This window comes from Dendrobates tinctorius, unplaced genomic scaffold (assembly GCF_039654945.1).
Source record: "Dendrobates tinctorius isolate UK_male_01 unplaced genomic scaffold, ASM3965494v1 ptg000422l, whole genome shotgun sequence".
NCBI classification, from domain to species: domain Eukaryota; kingdom Metazoa; phylum Chordata; class Amphibia; order Anura; family Dendrobatidae; genus Dendrobates; species Dendrobates tinctorius.
Genome location: NW_027362086.1, coordinates 372908 through 390902, shown reverse-complemented (window position 1 = coordinate 390902; position 17995 = coordinate 372908). Strand labels below are relative to the sequence as shown.

The 17995-nt window shown below is 42.0% G+C and overlaps 1 protein-coding gene across 1 annotated transcript; it reads right to left on the bottom strand.

The window, feature by feature from the left end:
- Positions 1-66: 66 nt before the first annotated feature.
- On the bottom strand, positions 67-16321 carry FAM110D (family with sequence similarity 110 member D). The gene is made up of 2 exons (XM_073564006.1): positions 16120-16321; positions 67-2461 (listed from the first exon to the last, which is right to left on the bottom strand). The coding sequence occupies exon 2, from the start codon at positions 2396-2398 to the stop codon at positions 1265-1267; it is 1134 nt and encodes a 377-aa protein (XP_073420107.1). The 5' UTR covers positions 2399-2461; positions 16120-16321; the 3' UTR covers positions 67-1264.
- Between the last annotated feature and the right edge of the window lie 1674 nt (positions 16322-17995).

Here is a 17995-nt window from a genome sequence, read left to right as displayed (position 1 = left end):
TGACCATAGATTCTTTCTACTATCTATAACATACTGTATATGTGTAACTATAAAATGGACATAAAAATGAATCGTTCCAGATTTTATTATCAATATCTTCAATTATTCAAATAATTTTATTGATGTTTTATAAAGCAAAACACTCGGTGATCATGGCCATGAAAGAAACCCACACATGAGGTTTTGTTGGTATGTACTGTTGGCGAAAATACAAAATCTAATAAATTAAAAAATAAGACATGGTAATATGGCTGTGTCATTCAATGCACAATTCATTTTAGGTAGATAAACATTATCTGAAAAAGTGCCACCTAAAAAGGTATTTGGTGTTTATCAGATATGGGTAAATTAATTATTGGTAGAGGTTTAGAGGCAGAGGTTGAGAGCACAGTGGTCAGGTCAGTAAGGTAGAATTAGGTGTACCATAGGAGACACAGGGCATCAAAAGAATCTCTAGTGTCAAGCTGGGTAACCAGTTTTTACAGTAGCAGTATAAACAGAAGAAATTTTCCATCTCAATGTAATTTATTTTAGATGCTATGGCTTTAATTTGTATAGGTTTATGTGTTTAAAAGTTTCTTTTTATCCATCATCACTGTGATCTTCAAAGCAACAAAGAAAACTTCAAATTTAAAAATGTTCCAAAAAATAAATAGCCAGATTAATTAAAATAGATTTTTTTTGCATATTCTAAGAACATAGACAATTCTGTAATAAAATTATTTGATTTATTAGCCTATTTTGATTTCCCTAATGCTTTAATATTGCCAGCAGCCATGGTAAAAGTTACACAATAAGAAGTAGGTGGCATGGAGGCATGATGTGATGTAAAATAAAAAAAGTTGTCCATAAATTTTAATTAGGCAGTTAGGAAAATGCTTTATTCATATCCATATTTTTCACCTAGGGTTTCCTAAAACAATAGGGGTAACATGAATTTTATATGGAAGGCAAACCTATCTCAGCTTGTTCAAAGAAGCTTCCCAAAGCAATAAACATATGTGAGCAAACTTATAACAAGTGACCATAATTACATCAGCCACCTACACCAAATTTCTTTGAGTCAGAAAATGGCATTGGGGGTAGTAATAAAGTTGAGAATCACTAGCATAAAGGAATATAAGTAACATTCATCTTTAGAACTATTTCATAAGATTTGAAAGCATAATTTAGGATGTAAAAAGGTACTGTTTCTTTTTAGCCCTGGAAATGTTAGTGAGTCATCGACGGCTTGTAGTAGCTTTCAGTTGGGTCATGAACCATGTCAAACTGTAGATTCCCTTGTCAGCTGCTTATTTCTTTGCCCTTCAATGTTACGTGCTTGATGACAGCTGTATATCCACTTTATCACACGGGCATTTCGCTCAATAACAGATACAGGAGCTTTATCTTCTTTCTCTTCCTCTGCAACACCAAGAGCACAGCTCACTCTATCCATGGATTCCAGGCTGCCCATTGGTGTATTTTCTCCCTTTTGGTAGCTATTAAGCAAGTTCAACAAACTACCTTCTAGCCCACAGCTCTCAAAAAAATGTTGAGCTTCCAAATCAGTAAACGTCAACTGCTCTGCTAATTGGATCTCCTTAACATTAGAGGATGGGGGGCTAGGAGTTGGGCAAACAATAGTTTTACCTTTTCCTCTTTGCAACGGAGGTGATAATGGTTCCTCTTGATTGCTGGTTCGGGCTGGATTTTGTGATAATCGAGAGCTTCTTCTTAAGAGTGGTGTCCCCTGGAGAAGGCGAATGACCAGTCCTGCCTCCTCATTGTTGTTTTCCTTGCTAGATGATGCCACATCACGCTTTTGTCTATAAATAATAAGGGAGTCTGGTCGGTTCATTCTTTTACCACTCAATCTCCTTAAACAGTGAGATTTGTCTGTTGGAGACCCAAGAGCTTTTTGTGGGTTATTTCCATGATTGGATGTCAAAGAACTCTGGGATAAAGGATATTTGCCACATGGACTACTTATTTGTTCTCTCTGAAGCTCAAAATTAAGATTTACTTGCTTTTTCAGCATACTTGGAGAGAGGCTACTGCAATGAGTTTCTGGTTTACACCTTTGTTCAGGTGAGGAAGGCTTTGATACAGCAGAAATTTGAAACAAATCATTACACTTGTTAAAATCCGAGTAACTTTCCTTAGGGGATTCTTGTTGTGCAATTGTGCTGAGGAGATTCTTAAAACTGTGTTCATTTTGCAATTGTAAACTACAAGGTAATGCTTTTGATTTCCTTGACAGCACAGGGGTGAAGTTGGTGTTGATGGCAGGATTTTGCCTGCGATGTATTACTTGTGGAGATTTCACATACTTGGCTTTATCTGCCTCAAGACGGTCAGATGCAGTCACCCTCCCACTGGATCCACTGAGCGGTACAAGATGCACCACTGGTGTCATGGTAACATTTGATCAGTCATGGATTGCCAAAGAATAATGCCAGAACTTCAGGGAAAACAGCAGCTGTAAAATATAGAAGATATACAGTTATACCAAAGGTGATTTGTGGTCATACAACAATATAAATATTTTAGAAGAAGTTATATGTAGAGAAAATGATACCAAACACCACAAATAATAGAAATAGAAGGGAAATAATAATATTGGTAAAATTATTGAATAATATAACTAATAAAACAAACACAGGTATCACCAGACAAAAGTGCATAAAATTATTGCGTTCACTGAAAGGAATCTTTCTTGCAAAACATTTAAACATGCTTAACCCCTTAGGCTGTATGCCCACGTTGCGTTTTTTTATGCGTTTCCTCAGCGGCAAGGCCGGCACGCAAACGCTTAAAAACGCTAGTTAAAATGCATCCTATGTAATACTATGGGATTCCGCAGTTGCTGTGCCCATGCTGCGGATTTTTACGTTGAGGAATCGCATTGTGGAAAAATCCGCAGCATGTCCATTAATTTTGCGGAATCGCAGCAATTCCGCTGCCATAGGATTACATTAAAACGCTCACTTTACGCATGTGGCCATGCCCACCAGGCGTAAAGTGAGCGCTTCATGTGCGGATGGTACCCAGGGTCTAGAGGAGAGGAGACTCTCCTCCAGGCCCTGGGTACCATATCCCTGTTAAAAATAGAATTAAAATAAAAAATAGGGATATACTCACCCTCTGTCAGCGCCCGGAGTTCTCCCGGTCCTCAGCTTCCGTTCCCAGGGTTACATTGCAAGAATCTCTCCAGATAACGTCACGGTCGTGTGACCGCTACGTCATCAGAGGTCATTCGAGCAATACATCCCTGGGAATGGAACTTGCCGGCAGCGTCGCTGAAGACCAGGAGAACTTCGGGGGCCGACAGAGGGTAAGTATATCCCTATTTTTTATTTTTATATTATTTTTAACATTCTATCTTTTACTATTGATACTGCATAGGCAGCAACTTTAGTAAAAAGTTGGTCACACTTGTGAAGCACTATTCTCGACAAATGTGACCAACCTGTCAATCACTTTTCCAAGCAATGCTTCAAATCGCTTGGAAAAGCGCTTGAATTCAGCAAGCTAAAAACGCTTGCAAAACGCTTGTGATTTGCGGGAAAACGCAAGATGGAGACTCCAGTATTTGGTTAAGTGGAAGGGTTATGGTCAGGAGGATAATTCCTGGGTCTCTGCCTCTGATATTCATGCCGAAAGATTGGTGCGTGCCTTTCATCGGGCTCACCCGGATCGCCCTGGTGGCATGGATGAGGGTTCGGTGACCCCTCCTCAAGGGGGAGGTACTGTTGTGAGTTCATTTTTCCCTTCACCATTGAGGTCTGATGAACTCCCTCCTCTGGTGAAGGAAGGTAGTGAGACTGATTACCAAACACCTGGGCAGCTAGATGATAACTGGGTGGCTGGAATTGAGGACTGGATATAAGGCTGCCGATGCCCTTCTTCCTGGCTGGTGATTTTCCTGCTGGATTCTTGGAGGCCAGTCTGATTCCTGCGTCTCAAAGCTAAGTTTTTCTGCTCTGCTTTGTACTCTTCAGTTTTGTTTTGCCTTGTTTTTTGGGAGTTCTGCCATCCCCGGCCGGGGGTGAGCTGAATTCCATTTTTGTCTCTGATCTGTTGATCTTTTGCTCTGTCTTCAGAATATACCTGAGTGCTGATATAGTCTTTTGAAGCCTAGCGACTTCAGGGCCTGTTTTTCCTATCAGTCGGTTGGCTCATTTTGATAGGGTTTTTGCGGATGGCAGACAGCAGCTTTCCTATCCTGTCCTATGTAGTTAGCTTGGGCCCCATCATTTGCTCAACCTATCTTTCTATCTGTGTTAGTGTTTTCATCTTGCTTCACCGTCATTATATGTTGGGGGCTGCCTATTGCTTTGGGGTCTGCTCTGGGGCAGATTAGGTTTTCCCCTTTCTGTCTTTAGGCTATGTAGCTCTCCGGCTGTGATCGAGGGGTCTAGGGCACCGTAGGAACCCCCCACGGCTACTGCTAGTTGTTGTGGATAGATTCAGGGGTCTGCAATCTGATAGCTGCCAACCCCTCTGGTTCTTCTGGACTTAGCTGGTATTTTGTTTTTTCCTCCTTCGGTGACTCATCATAACAGAATCACCAGCCATACCGCAGATCCTAGGGTACTCAATAGCAGGAGAGAATTGTAAAAAAAAAAAAAAAGGAAAAAAAGTGTCAGAATTTTTTTTTTTTGTGTGCATATTTTTTCCTCTATATCTCTGAGGCCGTAGGGGGAATTTTTCTCTCAATGGAGATGAAGCAATTGTCTGATCGTGTGGAGCAGCTCGCTGCTGAAGTGCGGGGAATTTCCGCCTATCTTGCTCATTCACATGCTGCTGAACCAAAGATTCCTACTCCTGATGTGTTTTTTGGGGATCGGTCTAAATTCTTGAATTTCAAGAATAATTGTAAATTATTTTTTGCCTTGAAGCCTAACTCGTCGGGGAACTCCGCGCAGCAGGTTAAAATTTTCATCTCTTTGCTGCGCGGCGATCCCCAGGATTGGGCGTTTTCTTTGAAACCTGATGATCCTATTCTGAATAATGTGAACGCATTTTTTCAAGCCTTGGGGTTGTTGTATGATGAACCTAATGCTATTGATCAGGCTGAAAAGACCCTGTTGGCATTAAGCCAGGGTCGGGATTCGGCAGAGTTGTACTGTCAAAAATTCCGAAAGTGGGCGGTCCTTACTACCTGGAATGATGGTGCCTTGGCAGCCCTCTTTCGGAAGGGTTTGTCAGAAACTGTAAAAGATACTATGGTGGGATTTCCTGTTCCCTCTGGTCTTGACGATTCTATGTCATTAGCCATTCAGGTGGATCGGCGTTTACGTGAACGCAAAACTACACTAGAGATGTTGCTACCTGTTGAACAAATGTCTGAACCTATGCAATGTGATAGCGTTTTGTCTAGGGTGCAACGTCAGGAGTTCAGAAGGTGTAATAAGCTATGTTTTTTTTGTGGAGATGCCTCGCATATTATTTCTGTCTGCCCTAAATGAAAGAAACGTTGTGCACACATGTTTTCTGTGGGTGGTGTTCAACCTAAGTTTCTTCTGGCAATTACTCTGATCTGCTCCCTGTCCACATTTTCTGCCAAGGCTTTTGTGGATTCAGGAGCAGCTCTGAACCTGATGGACTTGGATTTTGCTAAACGTTGTGGATTTCCTATGACACCTCTGCGGACGCCTATCCCTTTGAGGGGTATTGATGCTACTCCTTTGGCGAAGAATAAACCTCAGTTTTTCACCCAGGTGGTAATGCGGGTCACCCCAGACCATCAAGAAAATTGCAGATTTTTGGTGTTGCATAATTTGCATGATACCATTGTTCTGGGGTTTCCCTGGTTGCAAATCCATAATCCAGTTCTGGATTGGAAATCTTTGTCTGTGGTGAGTTGGGGTTTTCGGTGTGCCCTTAGTGATGCTCCTGTTTTCTCCACCTCTCCCCAGTCGCATGATGTTCCTGACTATTTGGCTGACTTTTATGATGTATTTAGTGAGAATGAGTCTGCGTCTTTGCCTCCTCATAGGAGTTATGACTGTGCAATTGAGCTGAACCCGCGGTGTAAATTCCCCAAGGGTCGGCTTTTCAATTTATCTGTACCCGAGCACGAGGCTATGCGATCCTATATTAAGGAGGCATTGGAGAAGGGTCATATTAGACCATCCTCTTCACCCTTAGGTGCTGTTTTTTTTTTCGTGGCTAAAAAGGATGGTTCATTAAGGCCTTGTATTGACTATCGTGCCCTCAACAAAATTACTGTTAAATATCAGTATCCGTTACCCCTGATTTCTGATTTATTCTCCAGAGTTAAAGGTGCTTGCTGGTTTACCAAGCTTGACCTCATGGGGGCGTATAATCTTATTCGCATTAAGCATGGGGATGAATGGAAGACGGCGTTTAATACTCCGGAGGGACATTTTGAGTACCTGGTGATGCCTTTTGGGCTCACTAATGCCCCTTCTGTCTTCCAGTGCTTCATGAACGATATATTCCGAGACTTTGTGGATAAATTTTTGATTATCTATCTGGATGATATTTTGATCTTCTCCAAGAATTGGGACTCTCATGTGGAACATGTTCGGACTGTGTTCCGGATTTTGAGGGAGAATTCCCTGTATGTCAAGGGATCGAAATGCCTTTTTGGGGTACAGAGGGTTTCATTTTTGGGATTTATTTTGTCTCCGTCAACTATTGAAATGGACCCGGCCAAGGTACAGGCCATTTATGATTGGGTTCAGCCCACTTCTTTGAAGGCCCTCCAGAAGTTTTTGGGTTTTGCTAATTTTTATCGGAAATTTATAGCTAATTTTTCTGGTATTGCCAAGCCATTGACGGATTTGACTAGGAAGGGTGCTGATGTGCTGAATTGGTCTCCGGAGGCTGTTTCTTCCTTTCAGGAGCTGAAGCGAAGAATCACTTCTGCTCCAGTTTTGCGGCAACCTGATGTCTCACTCCCGTTTCAGGTGGAGGTGGACGCTTCTGAGATTGGTGCAGGAGCGGTGTTGTCCCAAAAAGATCCTGTGACATCTAAAATGAATCCTTGTGCTTTCTTTTCCCGAAAGTTCTCCCCATCCGAACGTAACTATGATGTGGGGAATCGGGAACTGTTGGCCATGAAATGGGCATTTGAGGAGTGGAGACATTGGTTGGAGGGAGCCAAACACCAAGTCGTGGTCCTTACTGACCACAAGACTTTGATTTACCTGGAGTCGGCCAAGCACTTGAATCCTAGACAGGCTAGGTGGGCCTTGTTTTTCACACCTTTTGATTTTGTGGTCTCTTTTCTTCCGGGCACTAAAAATGTCAAGGCAGACGCCCTCTCTAGGAGTTTCCTTGCTGATTCTCCTGTTGTGACTAAGCCTGCTACCATCTTAGGCGAGGGGGTAGTTCTTTCTGCCATCTCGCCCGACTTGAGACGTGCTCTGGAAGAGTTTCAGGAGGACAAACCTGAGCGTTGTCCCAGTGGAAAGTTGTATGTTCCCGACCAGTGGAGGAAGAGAATGATGTCTGAAGTTCATTGCTCTGCATTGGCTGGTCATCCAGGTATTTTTGGTACTAGAGATCTGGTGAGTCGGTCTTTTTGGTGGCCCGCCTTGTCTCGTGATGTCAGGAATTTTGTGCAGTCCTGTGGGACTTGCTCCCGGTCTAAACCTTGTTCTCGCTCTAGTGGCTTGTTGATGTCTTTGCCGGTGCCCAGGAGGCCATGGACCCATATTTCAATGGATTTTATCTCTGATATGCCTGTCTCTCAGAGAATGACTGTTATTTGGGTGATTTGTGATAGATTCTCTAAGATGGTCCATCTTGTACCACTCCCTAAGTTGCCATCTTCCTCTGAGTTGGTGCCCTTGTTTTTGCAACAGGTGGTTCGCTTGCACGGGATTCCTGAGAACACTGTGTCTGACAGAGGAGTTCAGTTTGTGTCTAGATTTTGGAGGACTTTCTGTTCCAAGCTGGGAATTCAGTTGTCCTTCTCCTCTGCGTTTCACCCTCAGACCAATGTGCAGACGGAGAGAAAAAAACAGACTTTGGAGTCGTATTTGAGATGTTTTATTTCTGCCGATCAGGATGATTGGGTTTCATTTTTGCCCTTGGCCGAATTTGCTTTAAATAATAGAGCTAGTTCTGCCACTTTGATGTCACTTTTTTTTGTAACTTTGGTTTTCACCCTCGATTTTCTTCAGGTCAGGTGGAGCTTCTGCCTGCCCAGGTGTTGACACTGTGGTGGAGAGAATGCACCAGATCTGGGACCAAGTAGTGGATAAGTTGTCTCTCTCCCAGGTAAAGGCCCAGCGGTTTTCCAACCGGCATAGGACCGTTGGTCCCCAGTTTAAGGTGGGTGATATGGTTTGGTTGTCATCAAAAAATATCGCTATGAAGGTGGCTTCTCCTAAGTTTAAGCCTAGATTTATTGGACCTTACAAGATTTTGGAGATTATTAATCCGGTCTCTTTTCGGTTGGCTCTTCCTGTCACATTTAAAATTCATAATGTGTTTCATAAGTCCTTGTTGAAGAGGTTTGTTGAACCAGTAGTTCCTGTGGTGGCACCTCCTGACCCTATATTGGTTGAAGGTAACATGGAATATGAGGTAGAGAAGATACTGGATTCCCGTCTGGCTAGACGGAGACTCCAGTATTTGGTTAAGTGGAAGGGTTATGGTCAGGAGGATAATTCCTGGGTCTCTGCCTCTGATATTCATGCCGAAAGATTGGTGCGTGCCTTTCATCGGGCTCACCCGGATCGCCCTGGTGGCATGGATGAGGGTTCGGTGACCCCTCCTCAAGGGGGAGGTACTGTTGTGAGTTCATTTTTCCCTTCACCATTGAGGTCTGATGAACTCCCTCCTCTGGTGAAGGAAGGTAGTGAGACTGATTACCAAACACCTGGGCAGCTAGATGATAACTGGGTGGCTGGAATTGAGGACTGGATATAAGGCTGCCGACGCCCTTCTTCCTGGCTGGTGATTTTCCTGCTGGATTCTGGGAGACCAGTCTGATTCCTGCGTCTCAAAGCTAAGTTTTTCTGCTCTGCTTTGTACTCTTCAGTTTTGTTTTGCCTTGTTTTTTGGGAGTTCTGCCATCCCCGGCCGGGGGTGAGCTGAATTCCATTTTTGTCTCTGATCTGTTGATCTTTTGCTCTGTCTTCAGAATATACCTGAGTGCTGATATAGTCTTTTGAAGCCTAGCGACTTCAGGGCCTGTTTTTCCTATCAGTCGGTTGGCTCATTTTGATAGGGTTTTTGCGGATGGCAGACAGCAGCTTTCTTATCCTGTCCTATGTAGTTAGCTTGGGCCCCATCATTTGCTCAACCTATCTTTCTATCTGTGTTAGTGTTTTCATCTTGCTTCACCGTCATTATATGTTGGGGGCTGCCTATTGCTTTCGGATCTGCTCTGAGGCAATTTAGTTTTTCCCCTTTCTGTCTTTAGGCTATGTAGCTCTCCGGCTGTGATCGAGGGGTCTAGGGCACCGTAGGAACCCCCCACGGCTACTGCTAGTTGTTGTGGATAGGTTCAGGGGTCTGCAATCCGATAGCTGCCAACCCCTCTGGTTTTTCTGGACTTAGCTGGTATTTTGTTTTTTCCTCCTTCGGTGACTCATCATAACACATGTGTTTTACCCATGGCGGGGAGTTGCGGAAATGCTGCGGACAATTCCACAGCATTTCTGCAATGTGGGCACATAGCCTTAGTGAAAGAGCCAATTTTGTACTTAATGTTTTTTGTGACATATTGTACTTCATGTTAGTGGTAAAATTTCTTCGATATGACTTGTGTTTATTAACGAAAAAAATGGAAATAAGGCAAAATTTTTGAAAATTTTGAAATTTTCAAACTTTTAATTTGTGCGCCCTTAAATCAGAGTCATATCGCACAAAATAGTTAATAAATGATATTTCCCACATGTCTACTTTACATCATCACAATTTTGGAAACAATTTTTTTTGTTAGGACATTATAAGGGTTAAAAGTTAACCAGAAATTTCTCATTTTTTCAACAATATTTACAAAAACTTTTCTTTAGGGACCACCTCACATTTGAAGTGAGTTTGGGGGGGGGGGTCAATATGACAGAGAATACCCAAATGTGACACCATTCTAAAAACTGCACTCCTCAAGGTACTCAAAACCACATTCAAGAAGTTTATTAATCCTTCAGGTGCTTCATGAGAACTAAAGCAAAGTGGAAGGAAAAAATGAACATTTTACTTTTTTCACAAAAATTTACTTTAGACACAAACTGTTTTTTATTTTCACAAGGGTAACAAAAGAAGATGGATCACAAAATTTGTTGAGCAATTTCTCCTGAGTACACCGATACCCTGTATTTGGGGGAAAGCCATTGTTTGGGTGCATGGCAGGGCTCAGAAGGGAGGGAGCACCGTTTGACTTTTTGAACCCAAAATTGGCTATAATCAATGGCGGGCGCCATGTCGTGTTTGGAGACCCCCTGATCTATCTAAACAGTGTAAACACCCCAATTTTAACTCCAACCCTAACACACAGCCCTACCCCTGACCCAAACACCCCAACCGTAACCCCAACACAACCCTATCCCCAACACTACAACTGTAACCCCCACAATACCAACTATAACCCCAACACCACAACCGTAACCCTAGCCCCAACCCTAAACCCAACAATAACCCAAAACAAACTGCTAAAGCAACCCAGGAGTTTTTTAAGGCAAAGGATATGTGCCAACGATCAGTAATAGCAGTGTTTTGGACGCAGCTCACCTGCGCTGCGTCCAAAATGCTGCGTTCTGCATTAGAAGCACAGTGGATGGGATTTATAAAAAATACCATGCCCACTGTGCTTCTATTTAACCCCTTCATGACCCAGCCTATTTTGACCTTAATGACCTGGCCATTTTTTGCAATTCTGACCAGTGTCCCTTTATGAGGTAATAACTCAGTAACGCTTCAATGGATCCTGGCGATTCTGAGATTGTTTTTTCGTGACATAATGGGCTTCATATATTAGTGGTAAATTTAGGTCGATAATTTTTGCGTTTATTTGTGAAAAAAACCCAGAAATTTGGCTAAAATTTCGCAATTTTCACATTTTGAATTTTTACTCTGTTAAACCAGAGTTATGGAACACAAAATAGTTAGTAAATAACATTTCCCACATGTCTACTTTACATCAGCACAATTTTGGAAATAATTTTTTTGTTTGTTAGGAAGTTATAAGGGTTAAAAGTTGACCAGCGATTTCTCATTTTTACAACAAAATTTACAAAACCATTTTTTTTAGGGATTACCTCACATTTGAAGTCACTTTGAGGGGTCTATATGGCAGAAAATACCCCAAAGTGACACCATTCTAAAAACTGCACCCCTCAAGCTACTCAAAACTACATTCAGGAAGATTATTAACCCTACAGGTGCTTCACAGGAACTAAAGCAACGTGGAAGGAAAAAATGGACATTTTAATTTTTCCTATAAAACTTTTCTTTTAGCGTTAATTTTTTCATTTTCACATGGACAACAGGATAAAATGGATCATAAAATTTGTTGGACAATTTCTCCTGAGTACACCGAAATATCATATGTGGTCATAAACCACTGTTTGGGCGCACGGCAGGGCTCAGAAGGGAAGGAGCGCCAATTGACTTTTTGAATGGAAAATATGCTGGAATATTTAGCGGTTGCCATGTCGCGTTTGGAGAGTCCCTGTGTGCCTAAACATTGGAGCTCCCCCACAACTTTTCTTTTAGCCTCAGTTTTTCATTTTCGCATGGGCAACAGGATAAAATGGATCCTAAAATTTGTTGGGCAATTTCTCCTGAGTACACTGATACCTAATATGTGGTCATAAACCACTGTTTGGGCGCACGGCAGGGCCCCGAAGGGAAAGAGTGCCATTTGGCTTTTTGAATGGAAAATTTGCTCCAATCATTAGCGGACACCATGTTGCATTTGGAGAGCCCCTGTGTGCCTAAACATTGGAGCACCCTCACAAGTGACACCATTTTGGAAACTAGACCCCTTAAGGAACTTATCTAGATGTGTGGTGAGCACTTTGAACCCCCAAGTGCTTCACAGAAGTTTATAACGCAGAGCAATGAAAATAAAAAATCATTTTTTTCCTTAAAAATGATTTTTTAGCCCGCTATTTTTTATTTTCACAAGGCTAACAGGAGAAATTAGACCCCCAAAGTTGTTGTGAAATTGTTCCTGAGTACACCGATACCCCATATGTGGGGGGAACCACTGTTTGGGCACATGGGAGAGCTCAGAAAGGAAGGAGCACCATTTTGGAATGCAGACTTTGATGGAATGTTCTGCGGGTGTCATGTTGCGTTTGCAGAGCCCCTGATGTGCCTAAACAGTAGAAACCCCCCCACAAATGACCCCATTTTGGAAACTAGAAACCCAAGGAGCTTATCTAGATGTGTAGTGAGCACTTTGAACCCCCAAGTGCTTCACAGAAGTTTATAAACGCAGAGCCATGAAAATAAAAAATCATTTTTTTCCCTCAAAAATGATTTTTTAGCCCACAATTTTTTATTTTCCCAAGGGTAACAGGATAAATTGGACCCCAAAAATTGTTTTCCAGTTTGTCTTGAGTACGAAGTTATCCCATATGTGGGGGAATGACTGTTTGGGCGCACGGAAGCGTTCAGAAGGGAAGGAGCGCCATTTAACTTTTTGAATGGAAAATTAGCTCAAATCGTTAGCGGACACCATGTCGTGTTTGGAGAGCCCCTGTGTGCCTAAACTTTGGAGCTCCCCCACAAATGACCCCATTTTGGAAACTAGGCCCCCTAAGGAACTTATCTAGATGCATAGTGAGCACTTTGAACCCCCAGGTGCTTCACAGAAGTTTATAATGCAGAGTAGTGAAAATAAAAAATCATTTTTTTCCCTCAAAAATGATTTTTTTAGCCCGCAATTTTTTATTTTCACAAGGGTAACAAGAGAAATTGTACCCCAAAAGTTGTTGTCCAGTTTGTCCTGAGTGCGCTGGTACCCCAAATGTGGGGGGGACCACTGTTTGGGCACACGTCGGGGCTCGGAAGGGATGTAGTGACGTTTTGAAATGCCAACTTGATGGAATGGTCTGCGGGCATCATGTTACGTTTGCAGAGCCCCTGATGTACCTAAACAGTAGAAACCCCCCACAATGACCCCATTTTGGAAACTAGACCTCCCAAGGAACTTATCTAGATGTCTGGTGAGCACTTTGAACCTCCAAGTGCTTCACAGAAGTTTATAATGCAGAGCCGTGAAAATAAAAAATCATTTTTTTTTCCACAAAAATAATTTTTTAGCCCCCAATATTTTATTTTCCCAAGGGTAACAGGAGAAATGAGACCCCCAAAGTTGTTGTGCAATTTTTCCTGAGTACGCTGATACCCCATATTTTGGGGTAAACCACTGTTTAGGCACACGTCCTGGCTTGGAAGGGAGGGAGCACCGTTTGACTTTTTGAACGCAAAATTGGCTGGAATCAATGGTGGTGCCATGTCACGTTTGGAGACCCCCTGATGTACCTAAACAGTGGAAACCCCTCAATTCTAACTCCAACCCTAACCCCACCACACCTCTAACCACATCCCTAACCCCAACACACCCTTACCCTAATTACAACCGTAACCATAACCCTAACCCCAACACACACCTAACCCTAATCCCAACCCTAACCATAACCCTAACCACAAGCCTAACCCTAACCCCAACACACCCCTAACCCTAATCTTAACCCCAATTCCAACCCTAACCCCAATTCCAACCCTATCCCTAATTCCAACCCTTAGCCTAATTCTAACCCTAACTCTAATTCTAACCCTAACTCTAATAGAAAAATAAAAATATTTTATTATTTGTCCCTACCTATAGGGGTGATAAGGGGGGTGATTTACTATTTTTTTTAATTTTGATCACTGTGATAGGATCTATCACAGTGATCAAAATGAATGAATGAAATCTTTGGCAGATTCGACGGGCGCACTGCGCATGCGCCCGCCATTTTGGAAGATGGCGGCGGGACACCAGGAGCCACAGCAGGACTCAGAGGGTACTGGGGGAGATGATCAGAAGGCGGGGGGAACGGAGCGAAGGGGAGGGGGGGAGCAGATGATGACTGTGATGGCAGATCGCCGCTGTCATTCGGTGGTGGGGGCCGATTGCCCCGTCAGTTGTGGGGGGGTCGGATCGGTGTCTCCAGCCATGCCCGGTGTTATTTCAGCATCGTCCATGGTTGGATTGTAAAATTTCATCAAATTTCGTTGATGAAATATTACTATTACTCTGATTGGCTGTTTCACTTTCAACAGCCAATCAGAGCGATCACAGCCACGAGGGGGCAAAGCTACCCCCCTGGGGTGAAACACAAAGGGTCCTGTATCTGCGGGTTGGGTGACCTTTCAATGACCCGCAGGAATGCTATTTATACCATGACGCCAATGTAGGCGTCATGGGTCGTATTGGCACAGATTCTCATGACGCCTACGTTGGCGTCATGGGTCGGGAAGGGGTTAACTCTGCGTAAACTCACCCACGGTGTGGGTTTATGAGCTGCAGCATGTCAGTTATCCGCAGCGGAGACTAGCCTCTCCACTGCATAGTTTCACCCATAGCCATTTATTGGATTTGGTAAATCCACATGGTTCACTGAACACATGCGGATTTAACTCCGTGATTCGAGTGCAACATTTTGGACGCAGCAAAAATACATTGTATCTAAATAGCTGCCATTTCCTGACAGTGGGCACATAGCCAAAGACGTGGAATATTCTGCAATGGTGGAGTCAATCACTAGATCTCAACCCCATCGAGCATGCATTTCACCTGCTTAATAAAAAACGTAAGGCAGAAAGACCAACAAACAAGCAACAACTGAAGCCAGCTTCAGTAAAGGCCTGGCAAAGCTTCACCAAGGAGAAAACCCAGCGTTTGATGATGTCCATGGCTTCCTGTCTTCAGGCAGTCATTGCCTACAAAGGATTCTCTACAAAGTATTAATACTGAATTTTATTAATGGAAAAGTTAATTTGTCCAATTACTTTTGAGCACCTAAAATAAAGAGGCTTTGTAGAAAAATAATTGCAATTTCTAAATGTTTTTCAGGATATTTTTGTTCAATCCCTTTAATAAAAAGTCTACACTTCAATTGTATCTCAGTTGTTTAATTTTATATAAAAAATAGAGGCCGCGCACTGTCCAAATATTTCTTGACCTAAATGTATATATGCCATTATCTATCTATAATATATTATATATATACACATGTATACACATATATACACACAGTACATTATATATATATATATATATTATATAAATTATTTAATTTATTAGCATATTTTGATTTTGTCAATGCTTTAATATTGCCAGCTGTGACAATAAAACTTTCACACAATAAGAAGTAGATGGTATGCAGACATGATGTTATGTAAAACAGAATAGCTGTCCGTACATTTTAATTAATAGCCAGGAAAATGCTTTTGTCTAAATGCATGTTATTCAAATAGGGTTTCCTAAATCCATGGGGTTGCTTGAACAGATTCAAACCTATTTCAGCCTGTTGAAAGATGCTTTCCAAAGCATCTTTCGGCCACCTTCACCCAGTTATATACCGTATATACAGTATGTATATATCATATCTAATCACATGTATATTTAGATATATGAGTATAGTTATATACTGTATATGAGTATGCAGATATATATGCACTCGCGCATACATAACACGTTGACCGCATCCTTACCCAACCAACAATTCAGAGATCTAAAATTACAGACATGTGAGACAGCCAGAAATAGATAGAAATCTCCAGGAGATGCCAGGCCACAACCAGCTCAATGGTAGCTGAGCACTGGATGCATTTAGCTACACTGTGTGATTTGGAGGAAAATAAGAAGAAATACATCATACAGGGAGACAATGGAGGAGACCTGCAGCATAGGAAACTAATGACTAAACAAGCACTTACATTTTCTTACTTAAGCCACAATGGACAAAATCAAATTTGAAATACTTGAGTAATTCATCAAATATAAAACTGTATATTCCAATGATATAATCCACATTTTAGAATAAGCTAAGACAGCACATGTACACACCTGAAAGCAGACAGTATAAGGCGCTCGCCTTGGCTGTACATTAGGTCATACATATAGGAGAAATCACTCTGAGACATACTCCTCACCTCAAACAGCTGTTGCAGAAAGTGTCCTCAATCGTCTATGAATCACATCTTTTACCTCTCAGAATAGATGTGGGATAGACCCAAAGTCTGTATTTTTGTGGGGGTTGAAAAAAATGCTTGAAAGTAGAGTGTGGGTGCGTGAGAGAGTGCAATAAGGCAATAAGTTACCTACTGTGTCATAGTGCAGTGTAAAGTGTGAGTGTGTGCGCTTGTCACACAAGGAAATCTCCACCCTTTCCAGACATAGTCTCCTTTCTCATCCGTTTGTTGACTGCTATGGACGTTAACTCCTCATTCACCCTATAAACTTTCCTCTTTAACCATTACACTGACTCTTGGGTCTTGCATTTTACACTATGGGAGATGTTCCACTATAACTATTTTACAGAAAGTTCACATTATGGGTTTTGTTTTTAATGAAGGAGTTTGTTTTCGCTTTCTGCCATTATTACACCTAATTTCTGTAGTTTATAATTTCATATTCTTCTTCTGCCATTTGTAGCTGTGTAATATAATTTTGTTTTAAATGGTCAATTTAGATGTGTATTGTAGAACCCAAACATCAACCAAAAAATGACACGTTTATGAAGGATAATGTTCATATCAGGAAGTTGTCAATGAAAGAAAGGGCAATGTTTCAGCCATGGCATTGTAGCTGGGTGAGGAGTTAACACTGATTGCCCTGCCAGATGATTCATTATATCTCACCCTAAATGCAGATACCAGATGGCAAAGTCTGAGGGTAGGGCAAACAGATGAATAAACATTCTGTGATTGTGTCCAAGGAAGGATTGTACAGTTTATTACAGACCTTGGGGATTTTATAGCACATTCTTGTCTTCAAAGCCTTCATTTAAACAAAAGTAACAGGGTTAATTTCTTGCAAACAATAAAAAGTTTAATAAAGACGTATAAATCATGGAATTTAGATTTTTTTTTCTCTGCATGTCATTATTTTTACTTTGTAAAATATCAAGAAAGGATTTAAACATTGGAGACTAATATAGTTTTCTGACAATGCACTTCAAGTTAAGAGAATCCTCTGTCATCCTCAGTATATTTGAGCTCCTCCGAAACAACTGTGTAAACAGAGTCCATGAGGCCAAGAATATTTCAGAATAAATTAGAGCTGTTTGGGTAACAATAAAAATGTCACTGTCCCATAACTGCCCCAGACAGCATCAGCTGTTTTTCATTCTCTTCAATACCATGTTAAATCAGATACCACTGACTAAGTGCTGCCCTGTATGCCTGCCACTCCATGTCTTGTAACATTTTTTTGCATGCTCACTGTAAGACAGCTCTGCAAAATAGTGCTGCCATTTTAAAAAAAAAATACTTTCATCTAAATTTCTAAATTCAGATTCACATATAAGTTGATACGAGGAGGGTGGAGCAGATTTTAGTTTTGTACGTTCCTATACAGACCAAGCAGTTGTAAGAAAATAGCTTTCTCTGATGCCACCAAAGCTGCTCTGACCAAGCAAGGCATGGACTCCATAATACCTTGAGAAGGTGTCCTGTGGCTTCTGGCACTAAAGGCCCCGTTACACATAACAATGTCCCAGCGATCCCACCAACGATCAGACATGATGGGATCGCTGGGACATCGTTAGGCTGATCGCTGGTGAGCTGTCACATAGCCGCGCTGCTTAGAAACCTGATGTTTACGTTGGATACCAGAGTGCAGTGTCGCTGATCGCTGGCTCCCGCTGCCACATGCAGCGATGCGTGCTGGCCAGCTGGAGACCAGCGATGAATAAACGGCTCAGGACGATCCAGCACGATCAGCGATACCCGGCAGGGGGGCGGTCGCTGCTGGATGTCACACACAGCGATATCGCTGGAGAGATCGCTGATGTGTCACAAAATCAGT

Excerpts from the sequence above, each read along its gene's own strand:
- FAM110D (XM_073564006.1), bottom strand. The coding sequence starts at position 2,398 with ATGACACCAGTGGTGCATCTTGTACCGCTCAGTGGATCCAGTGGGAGG.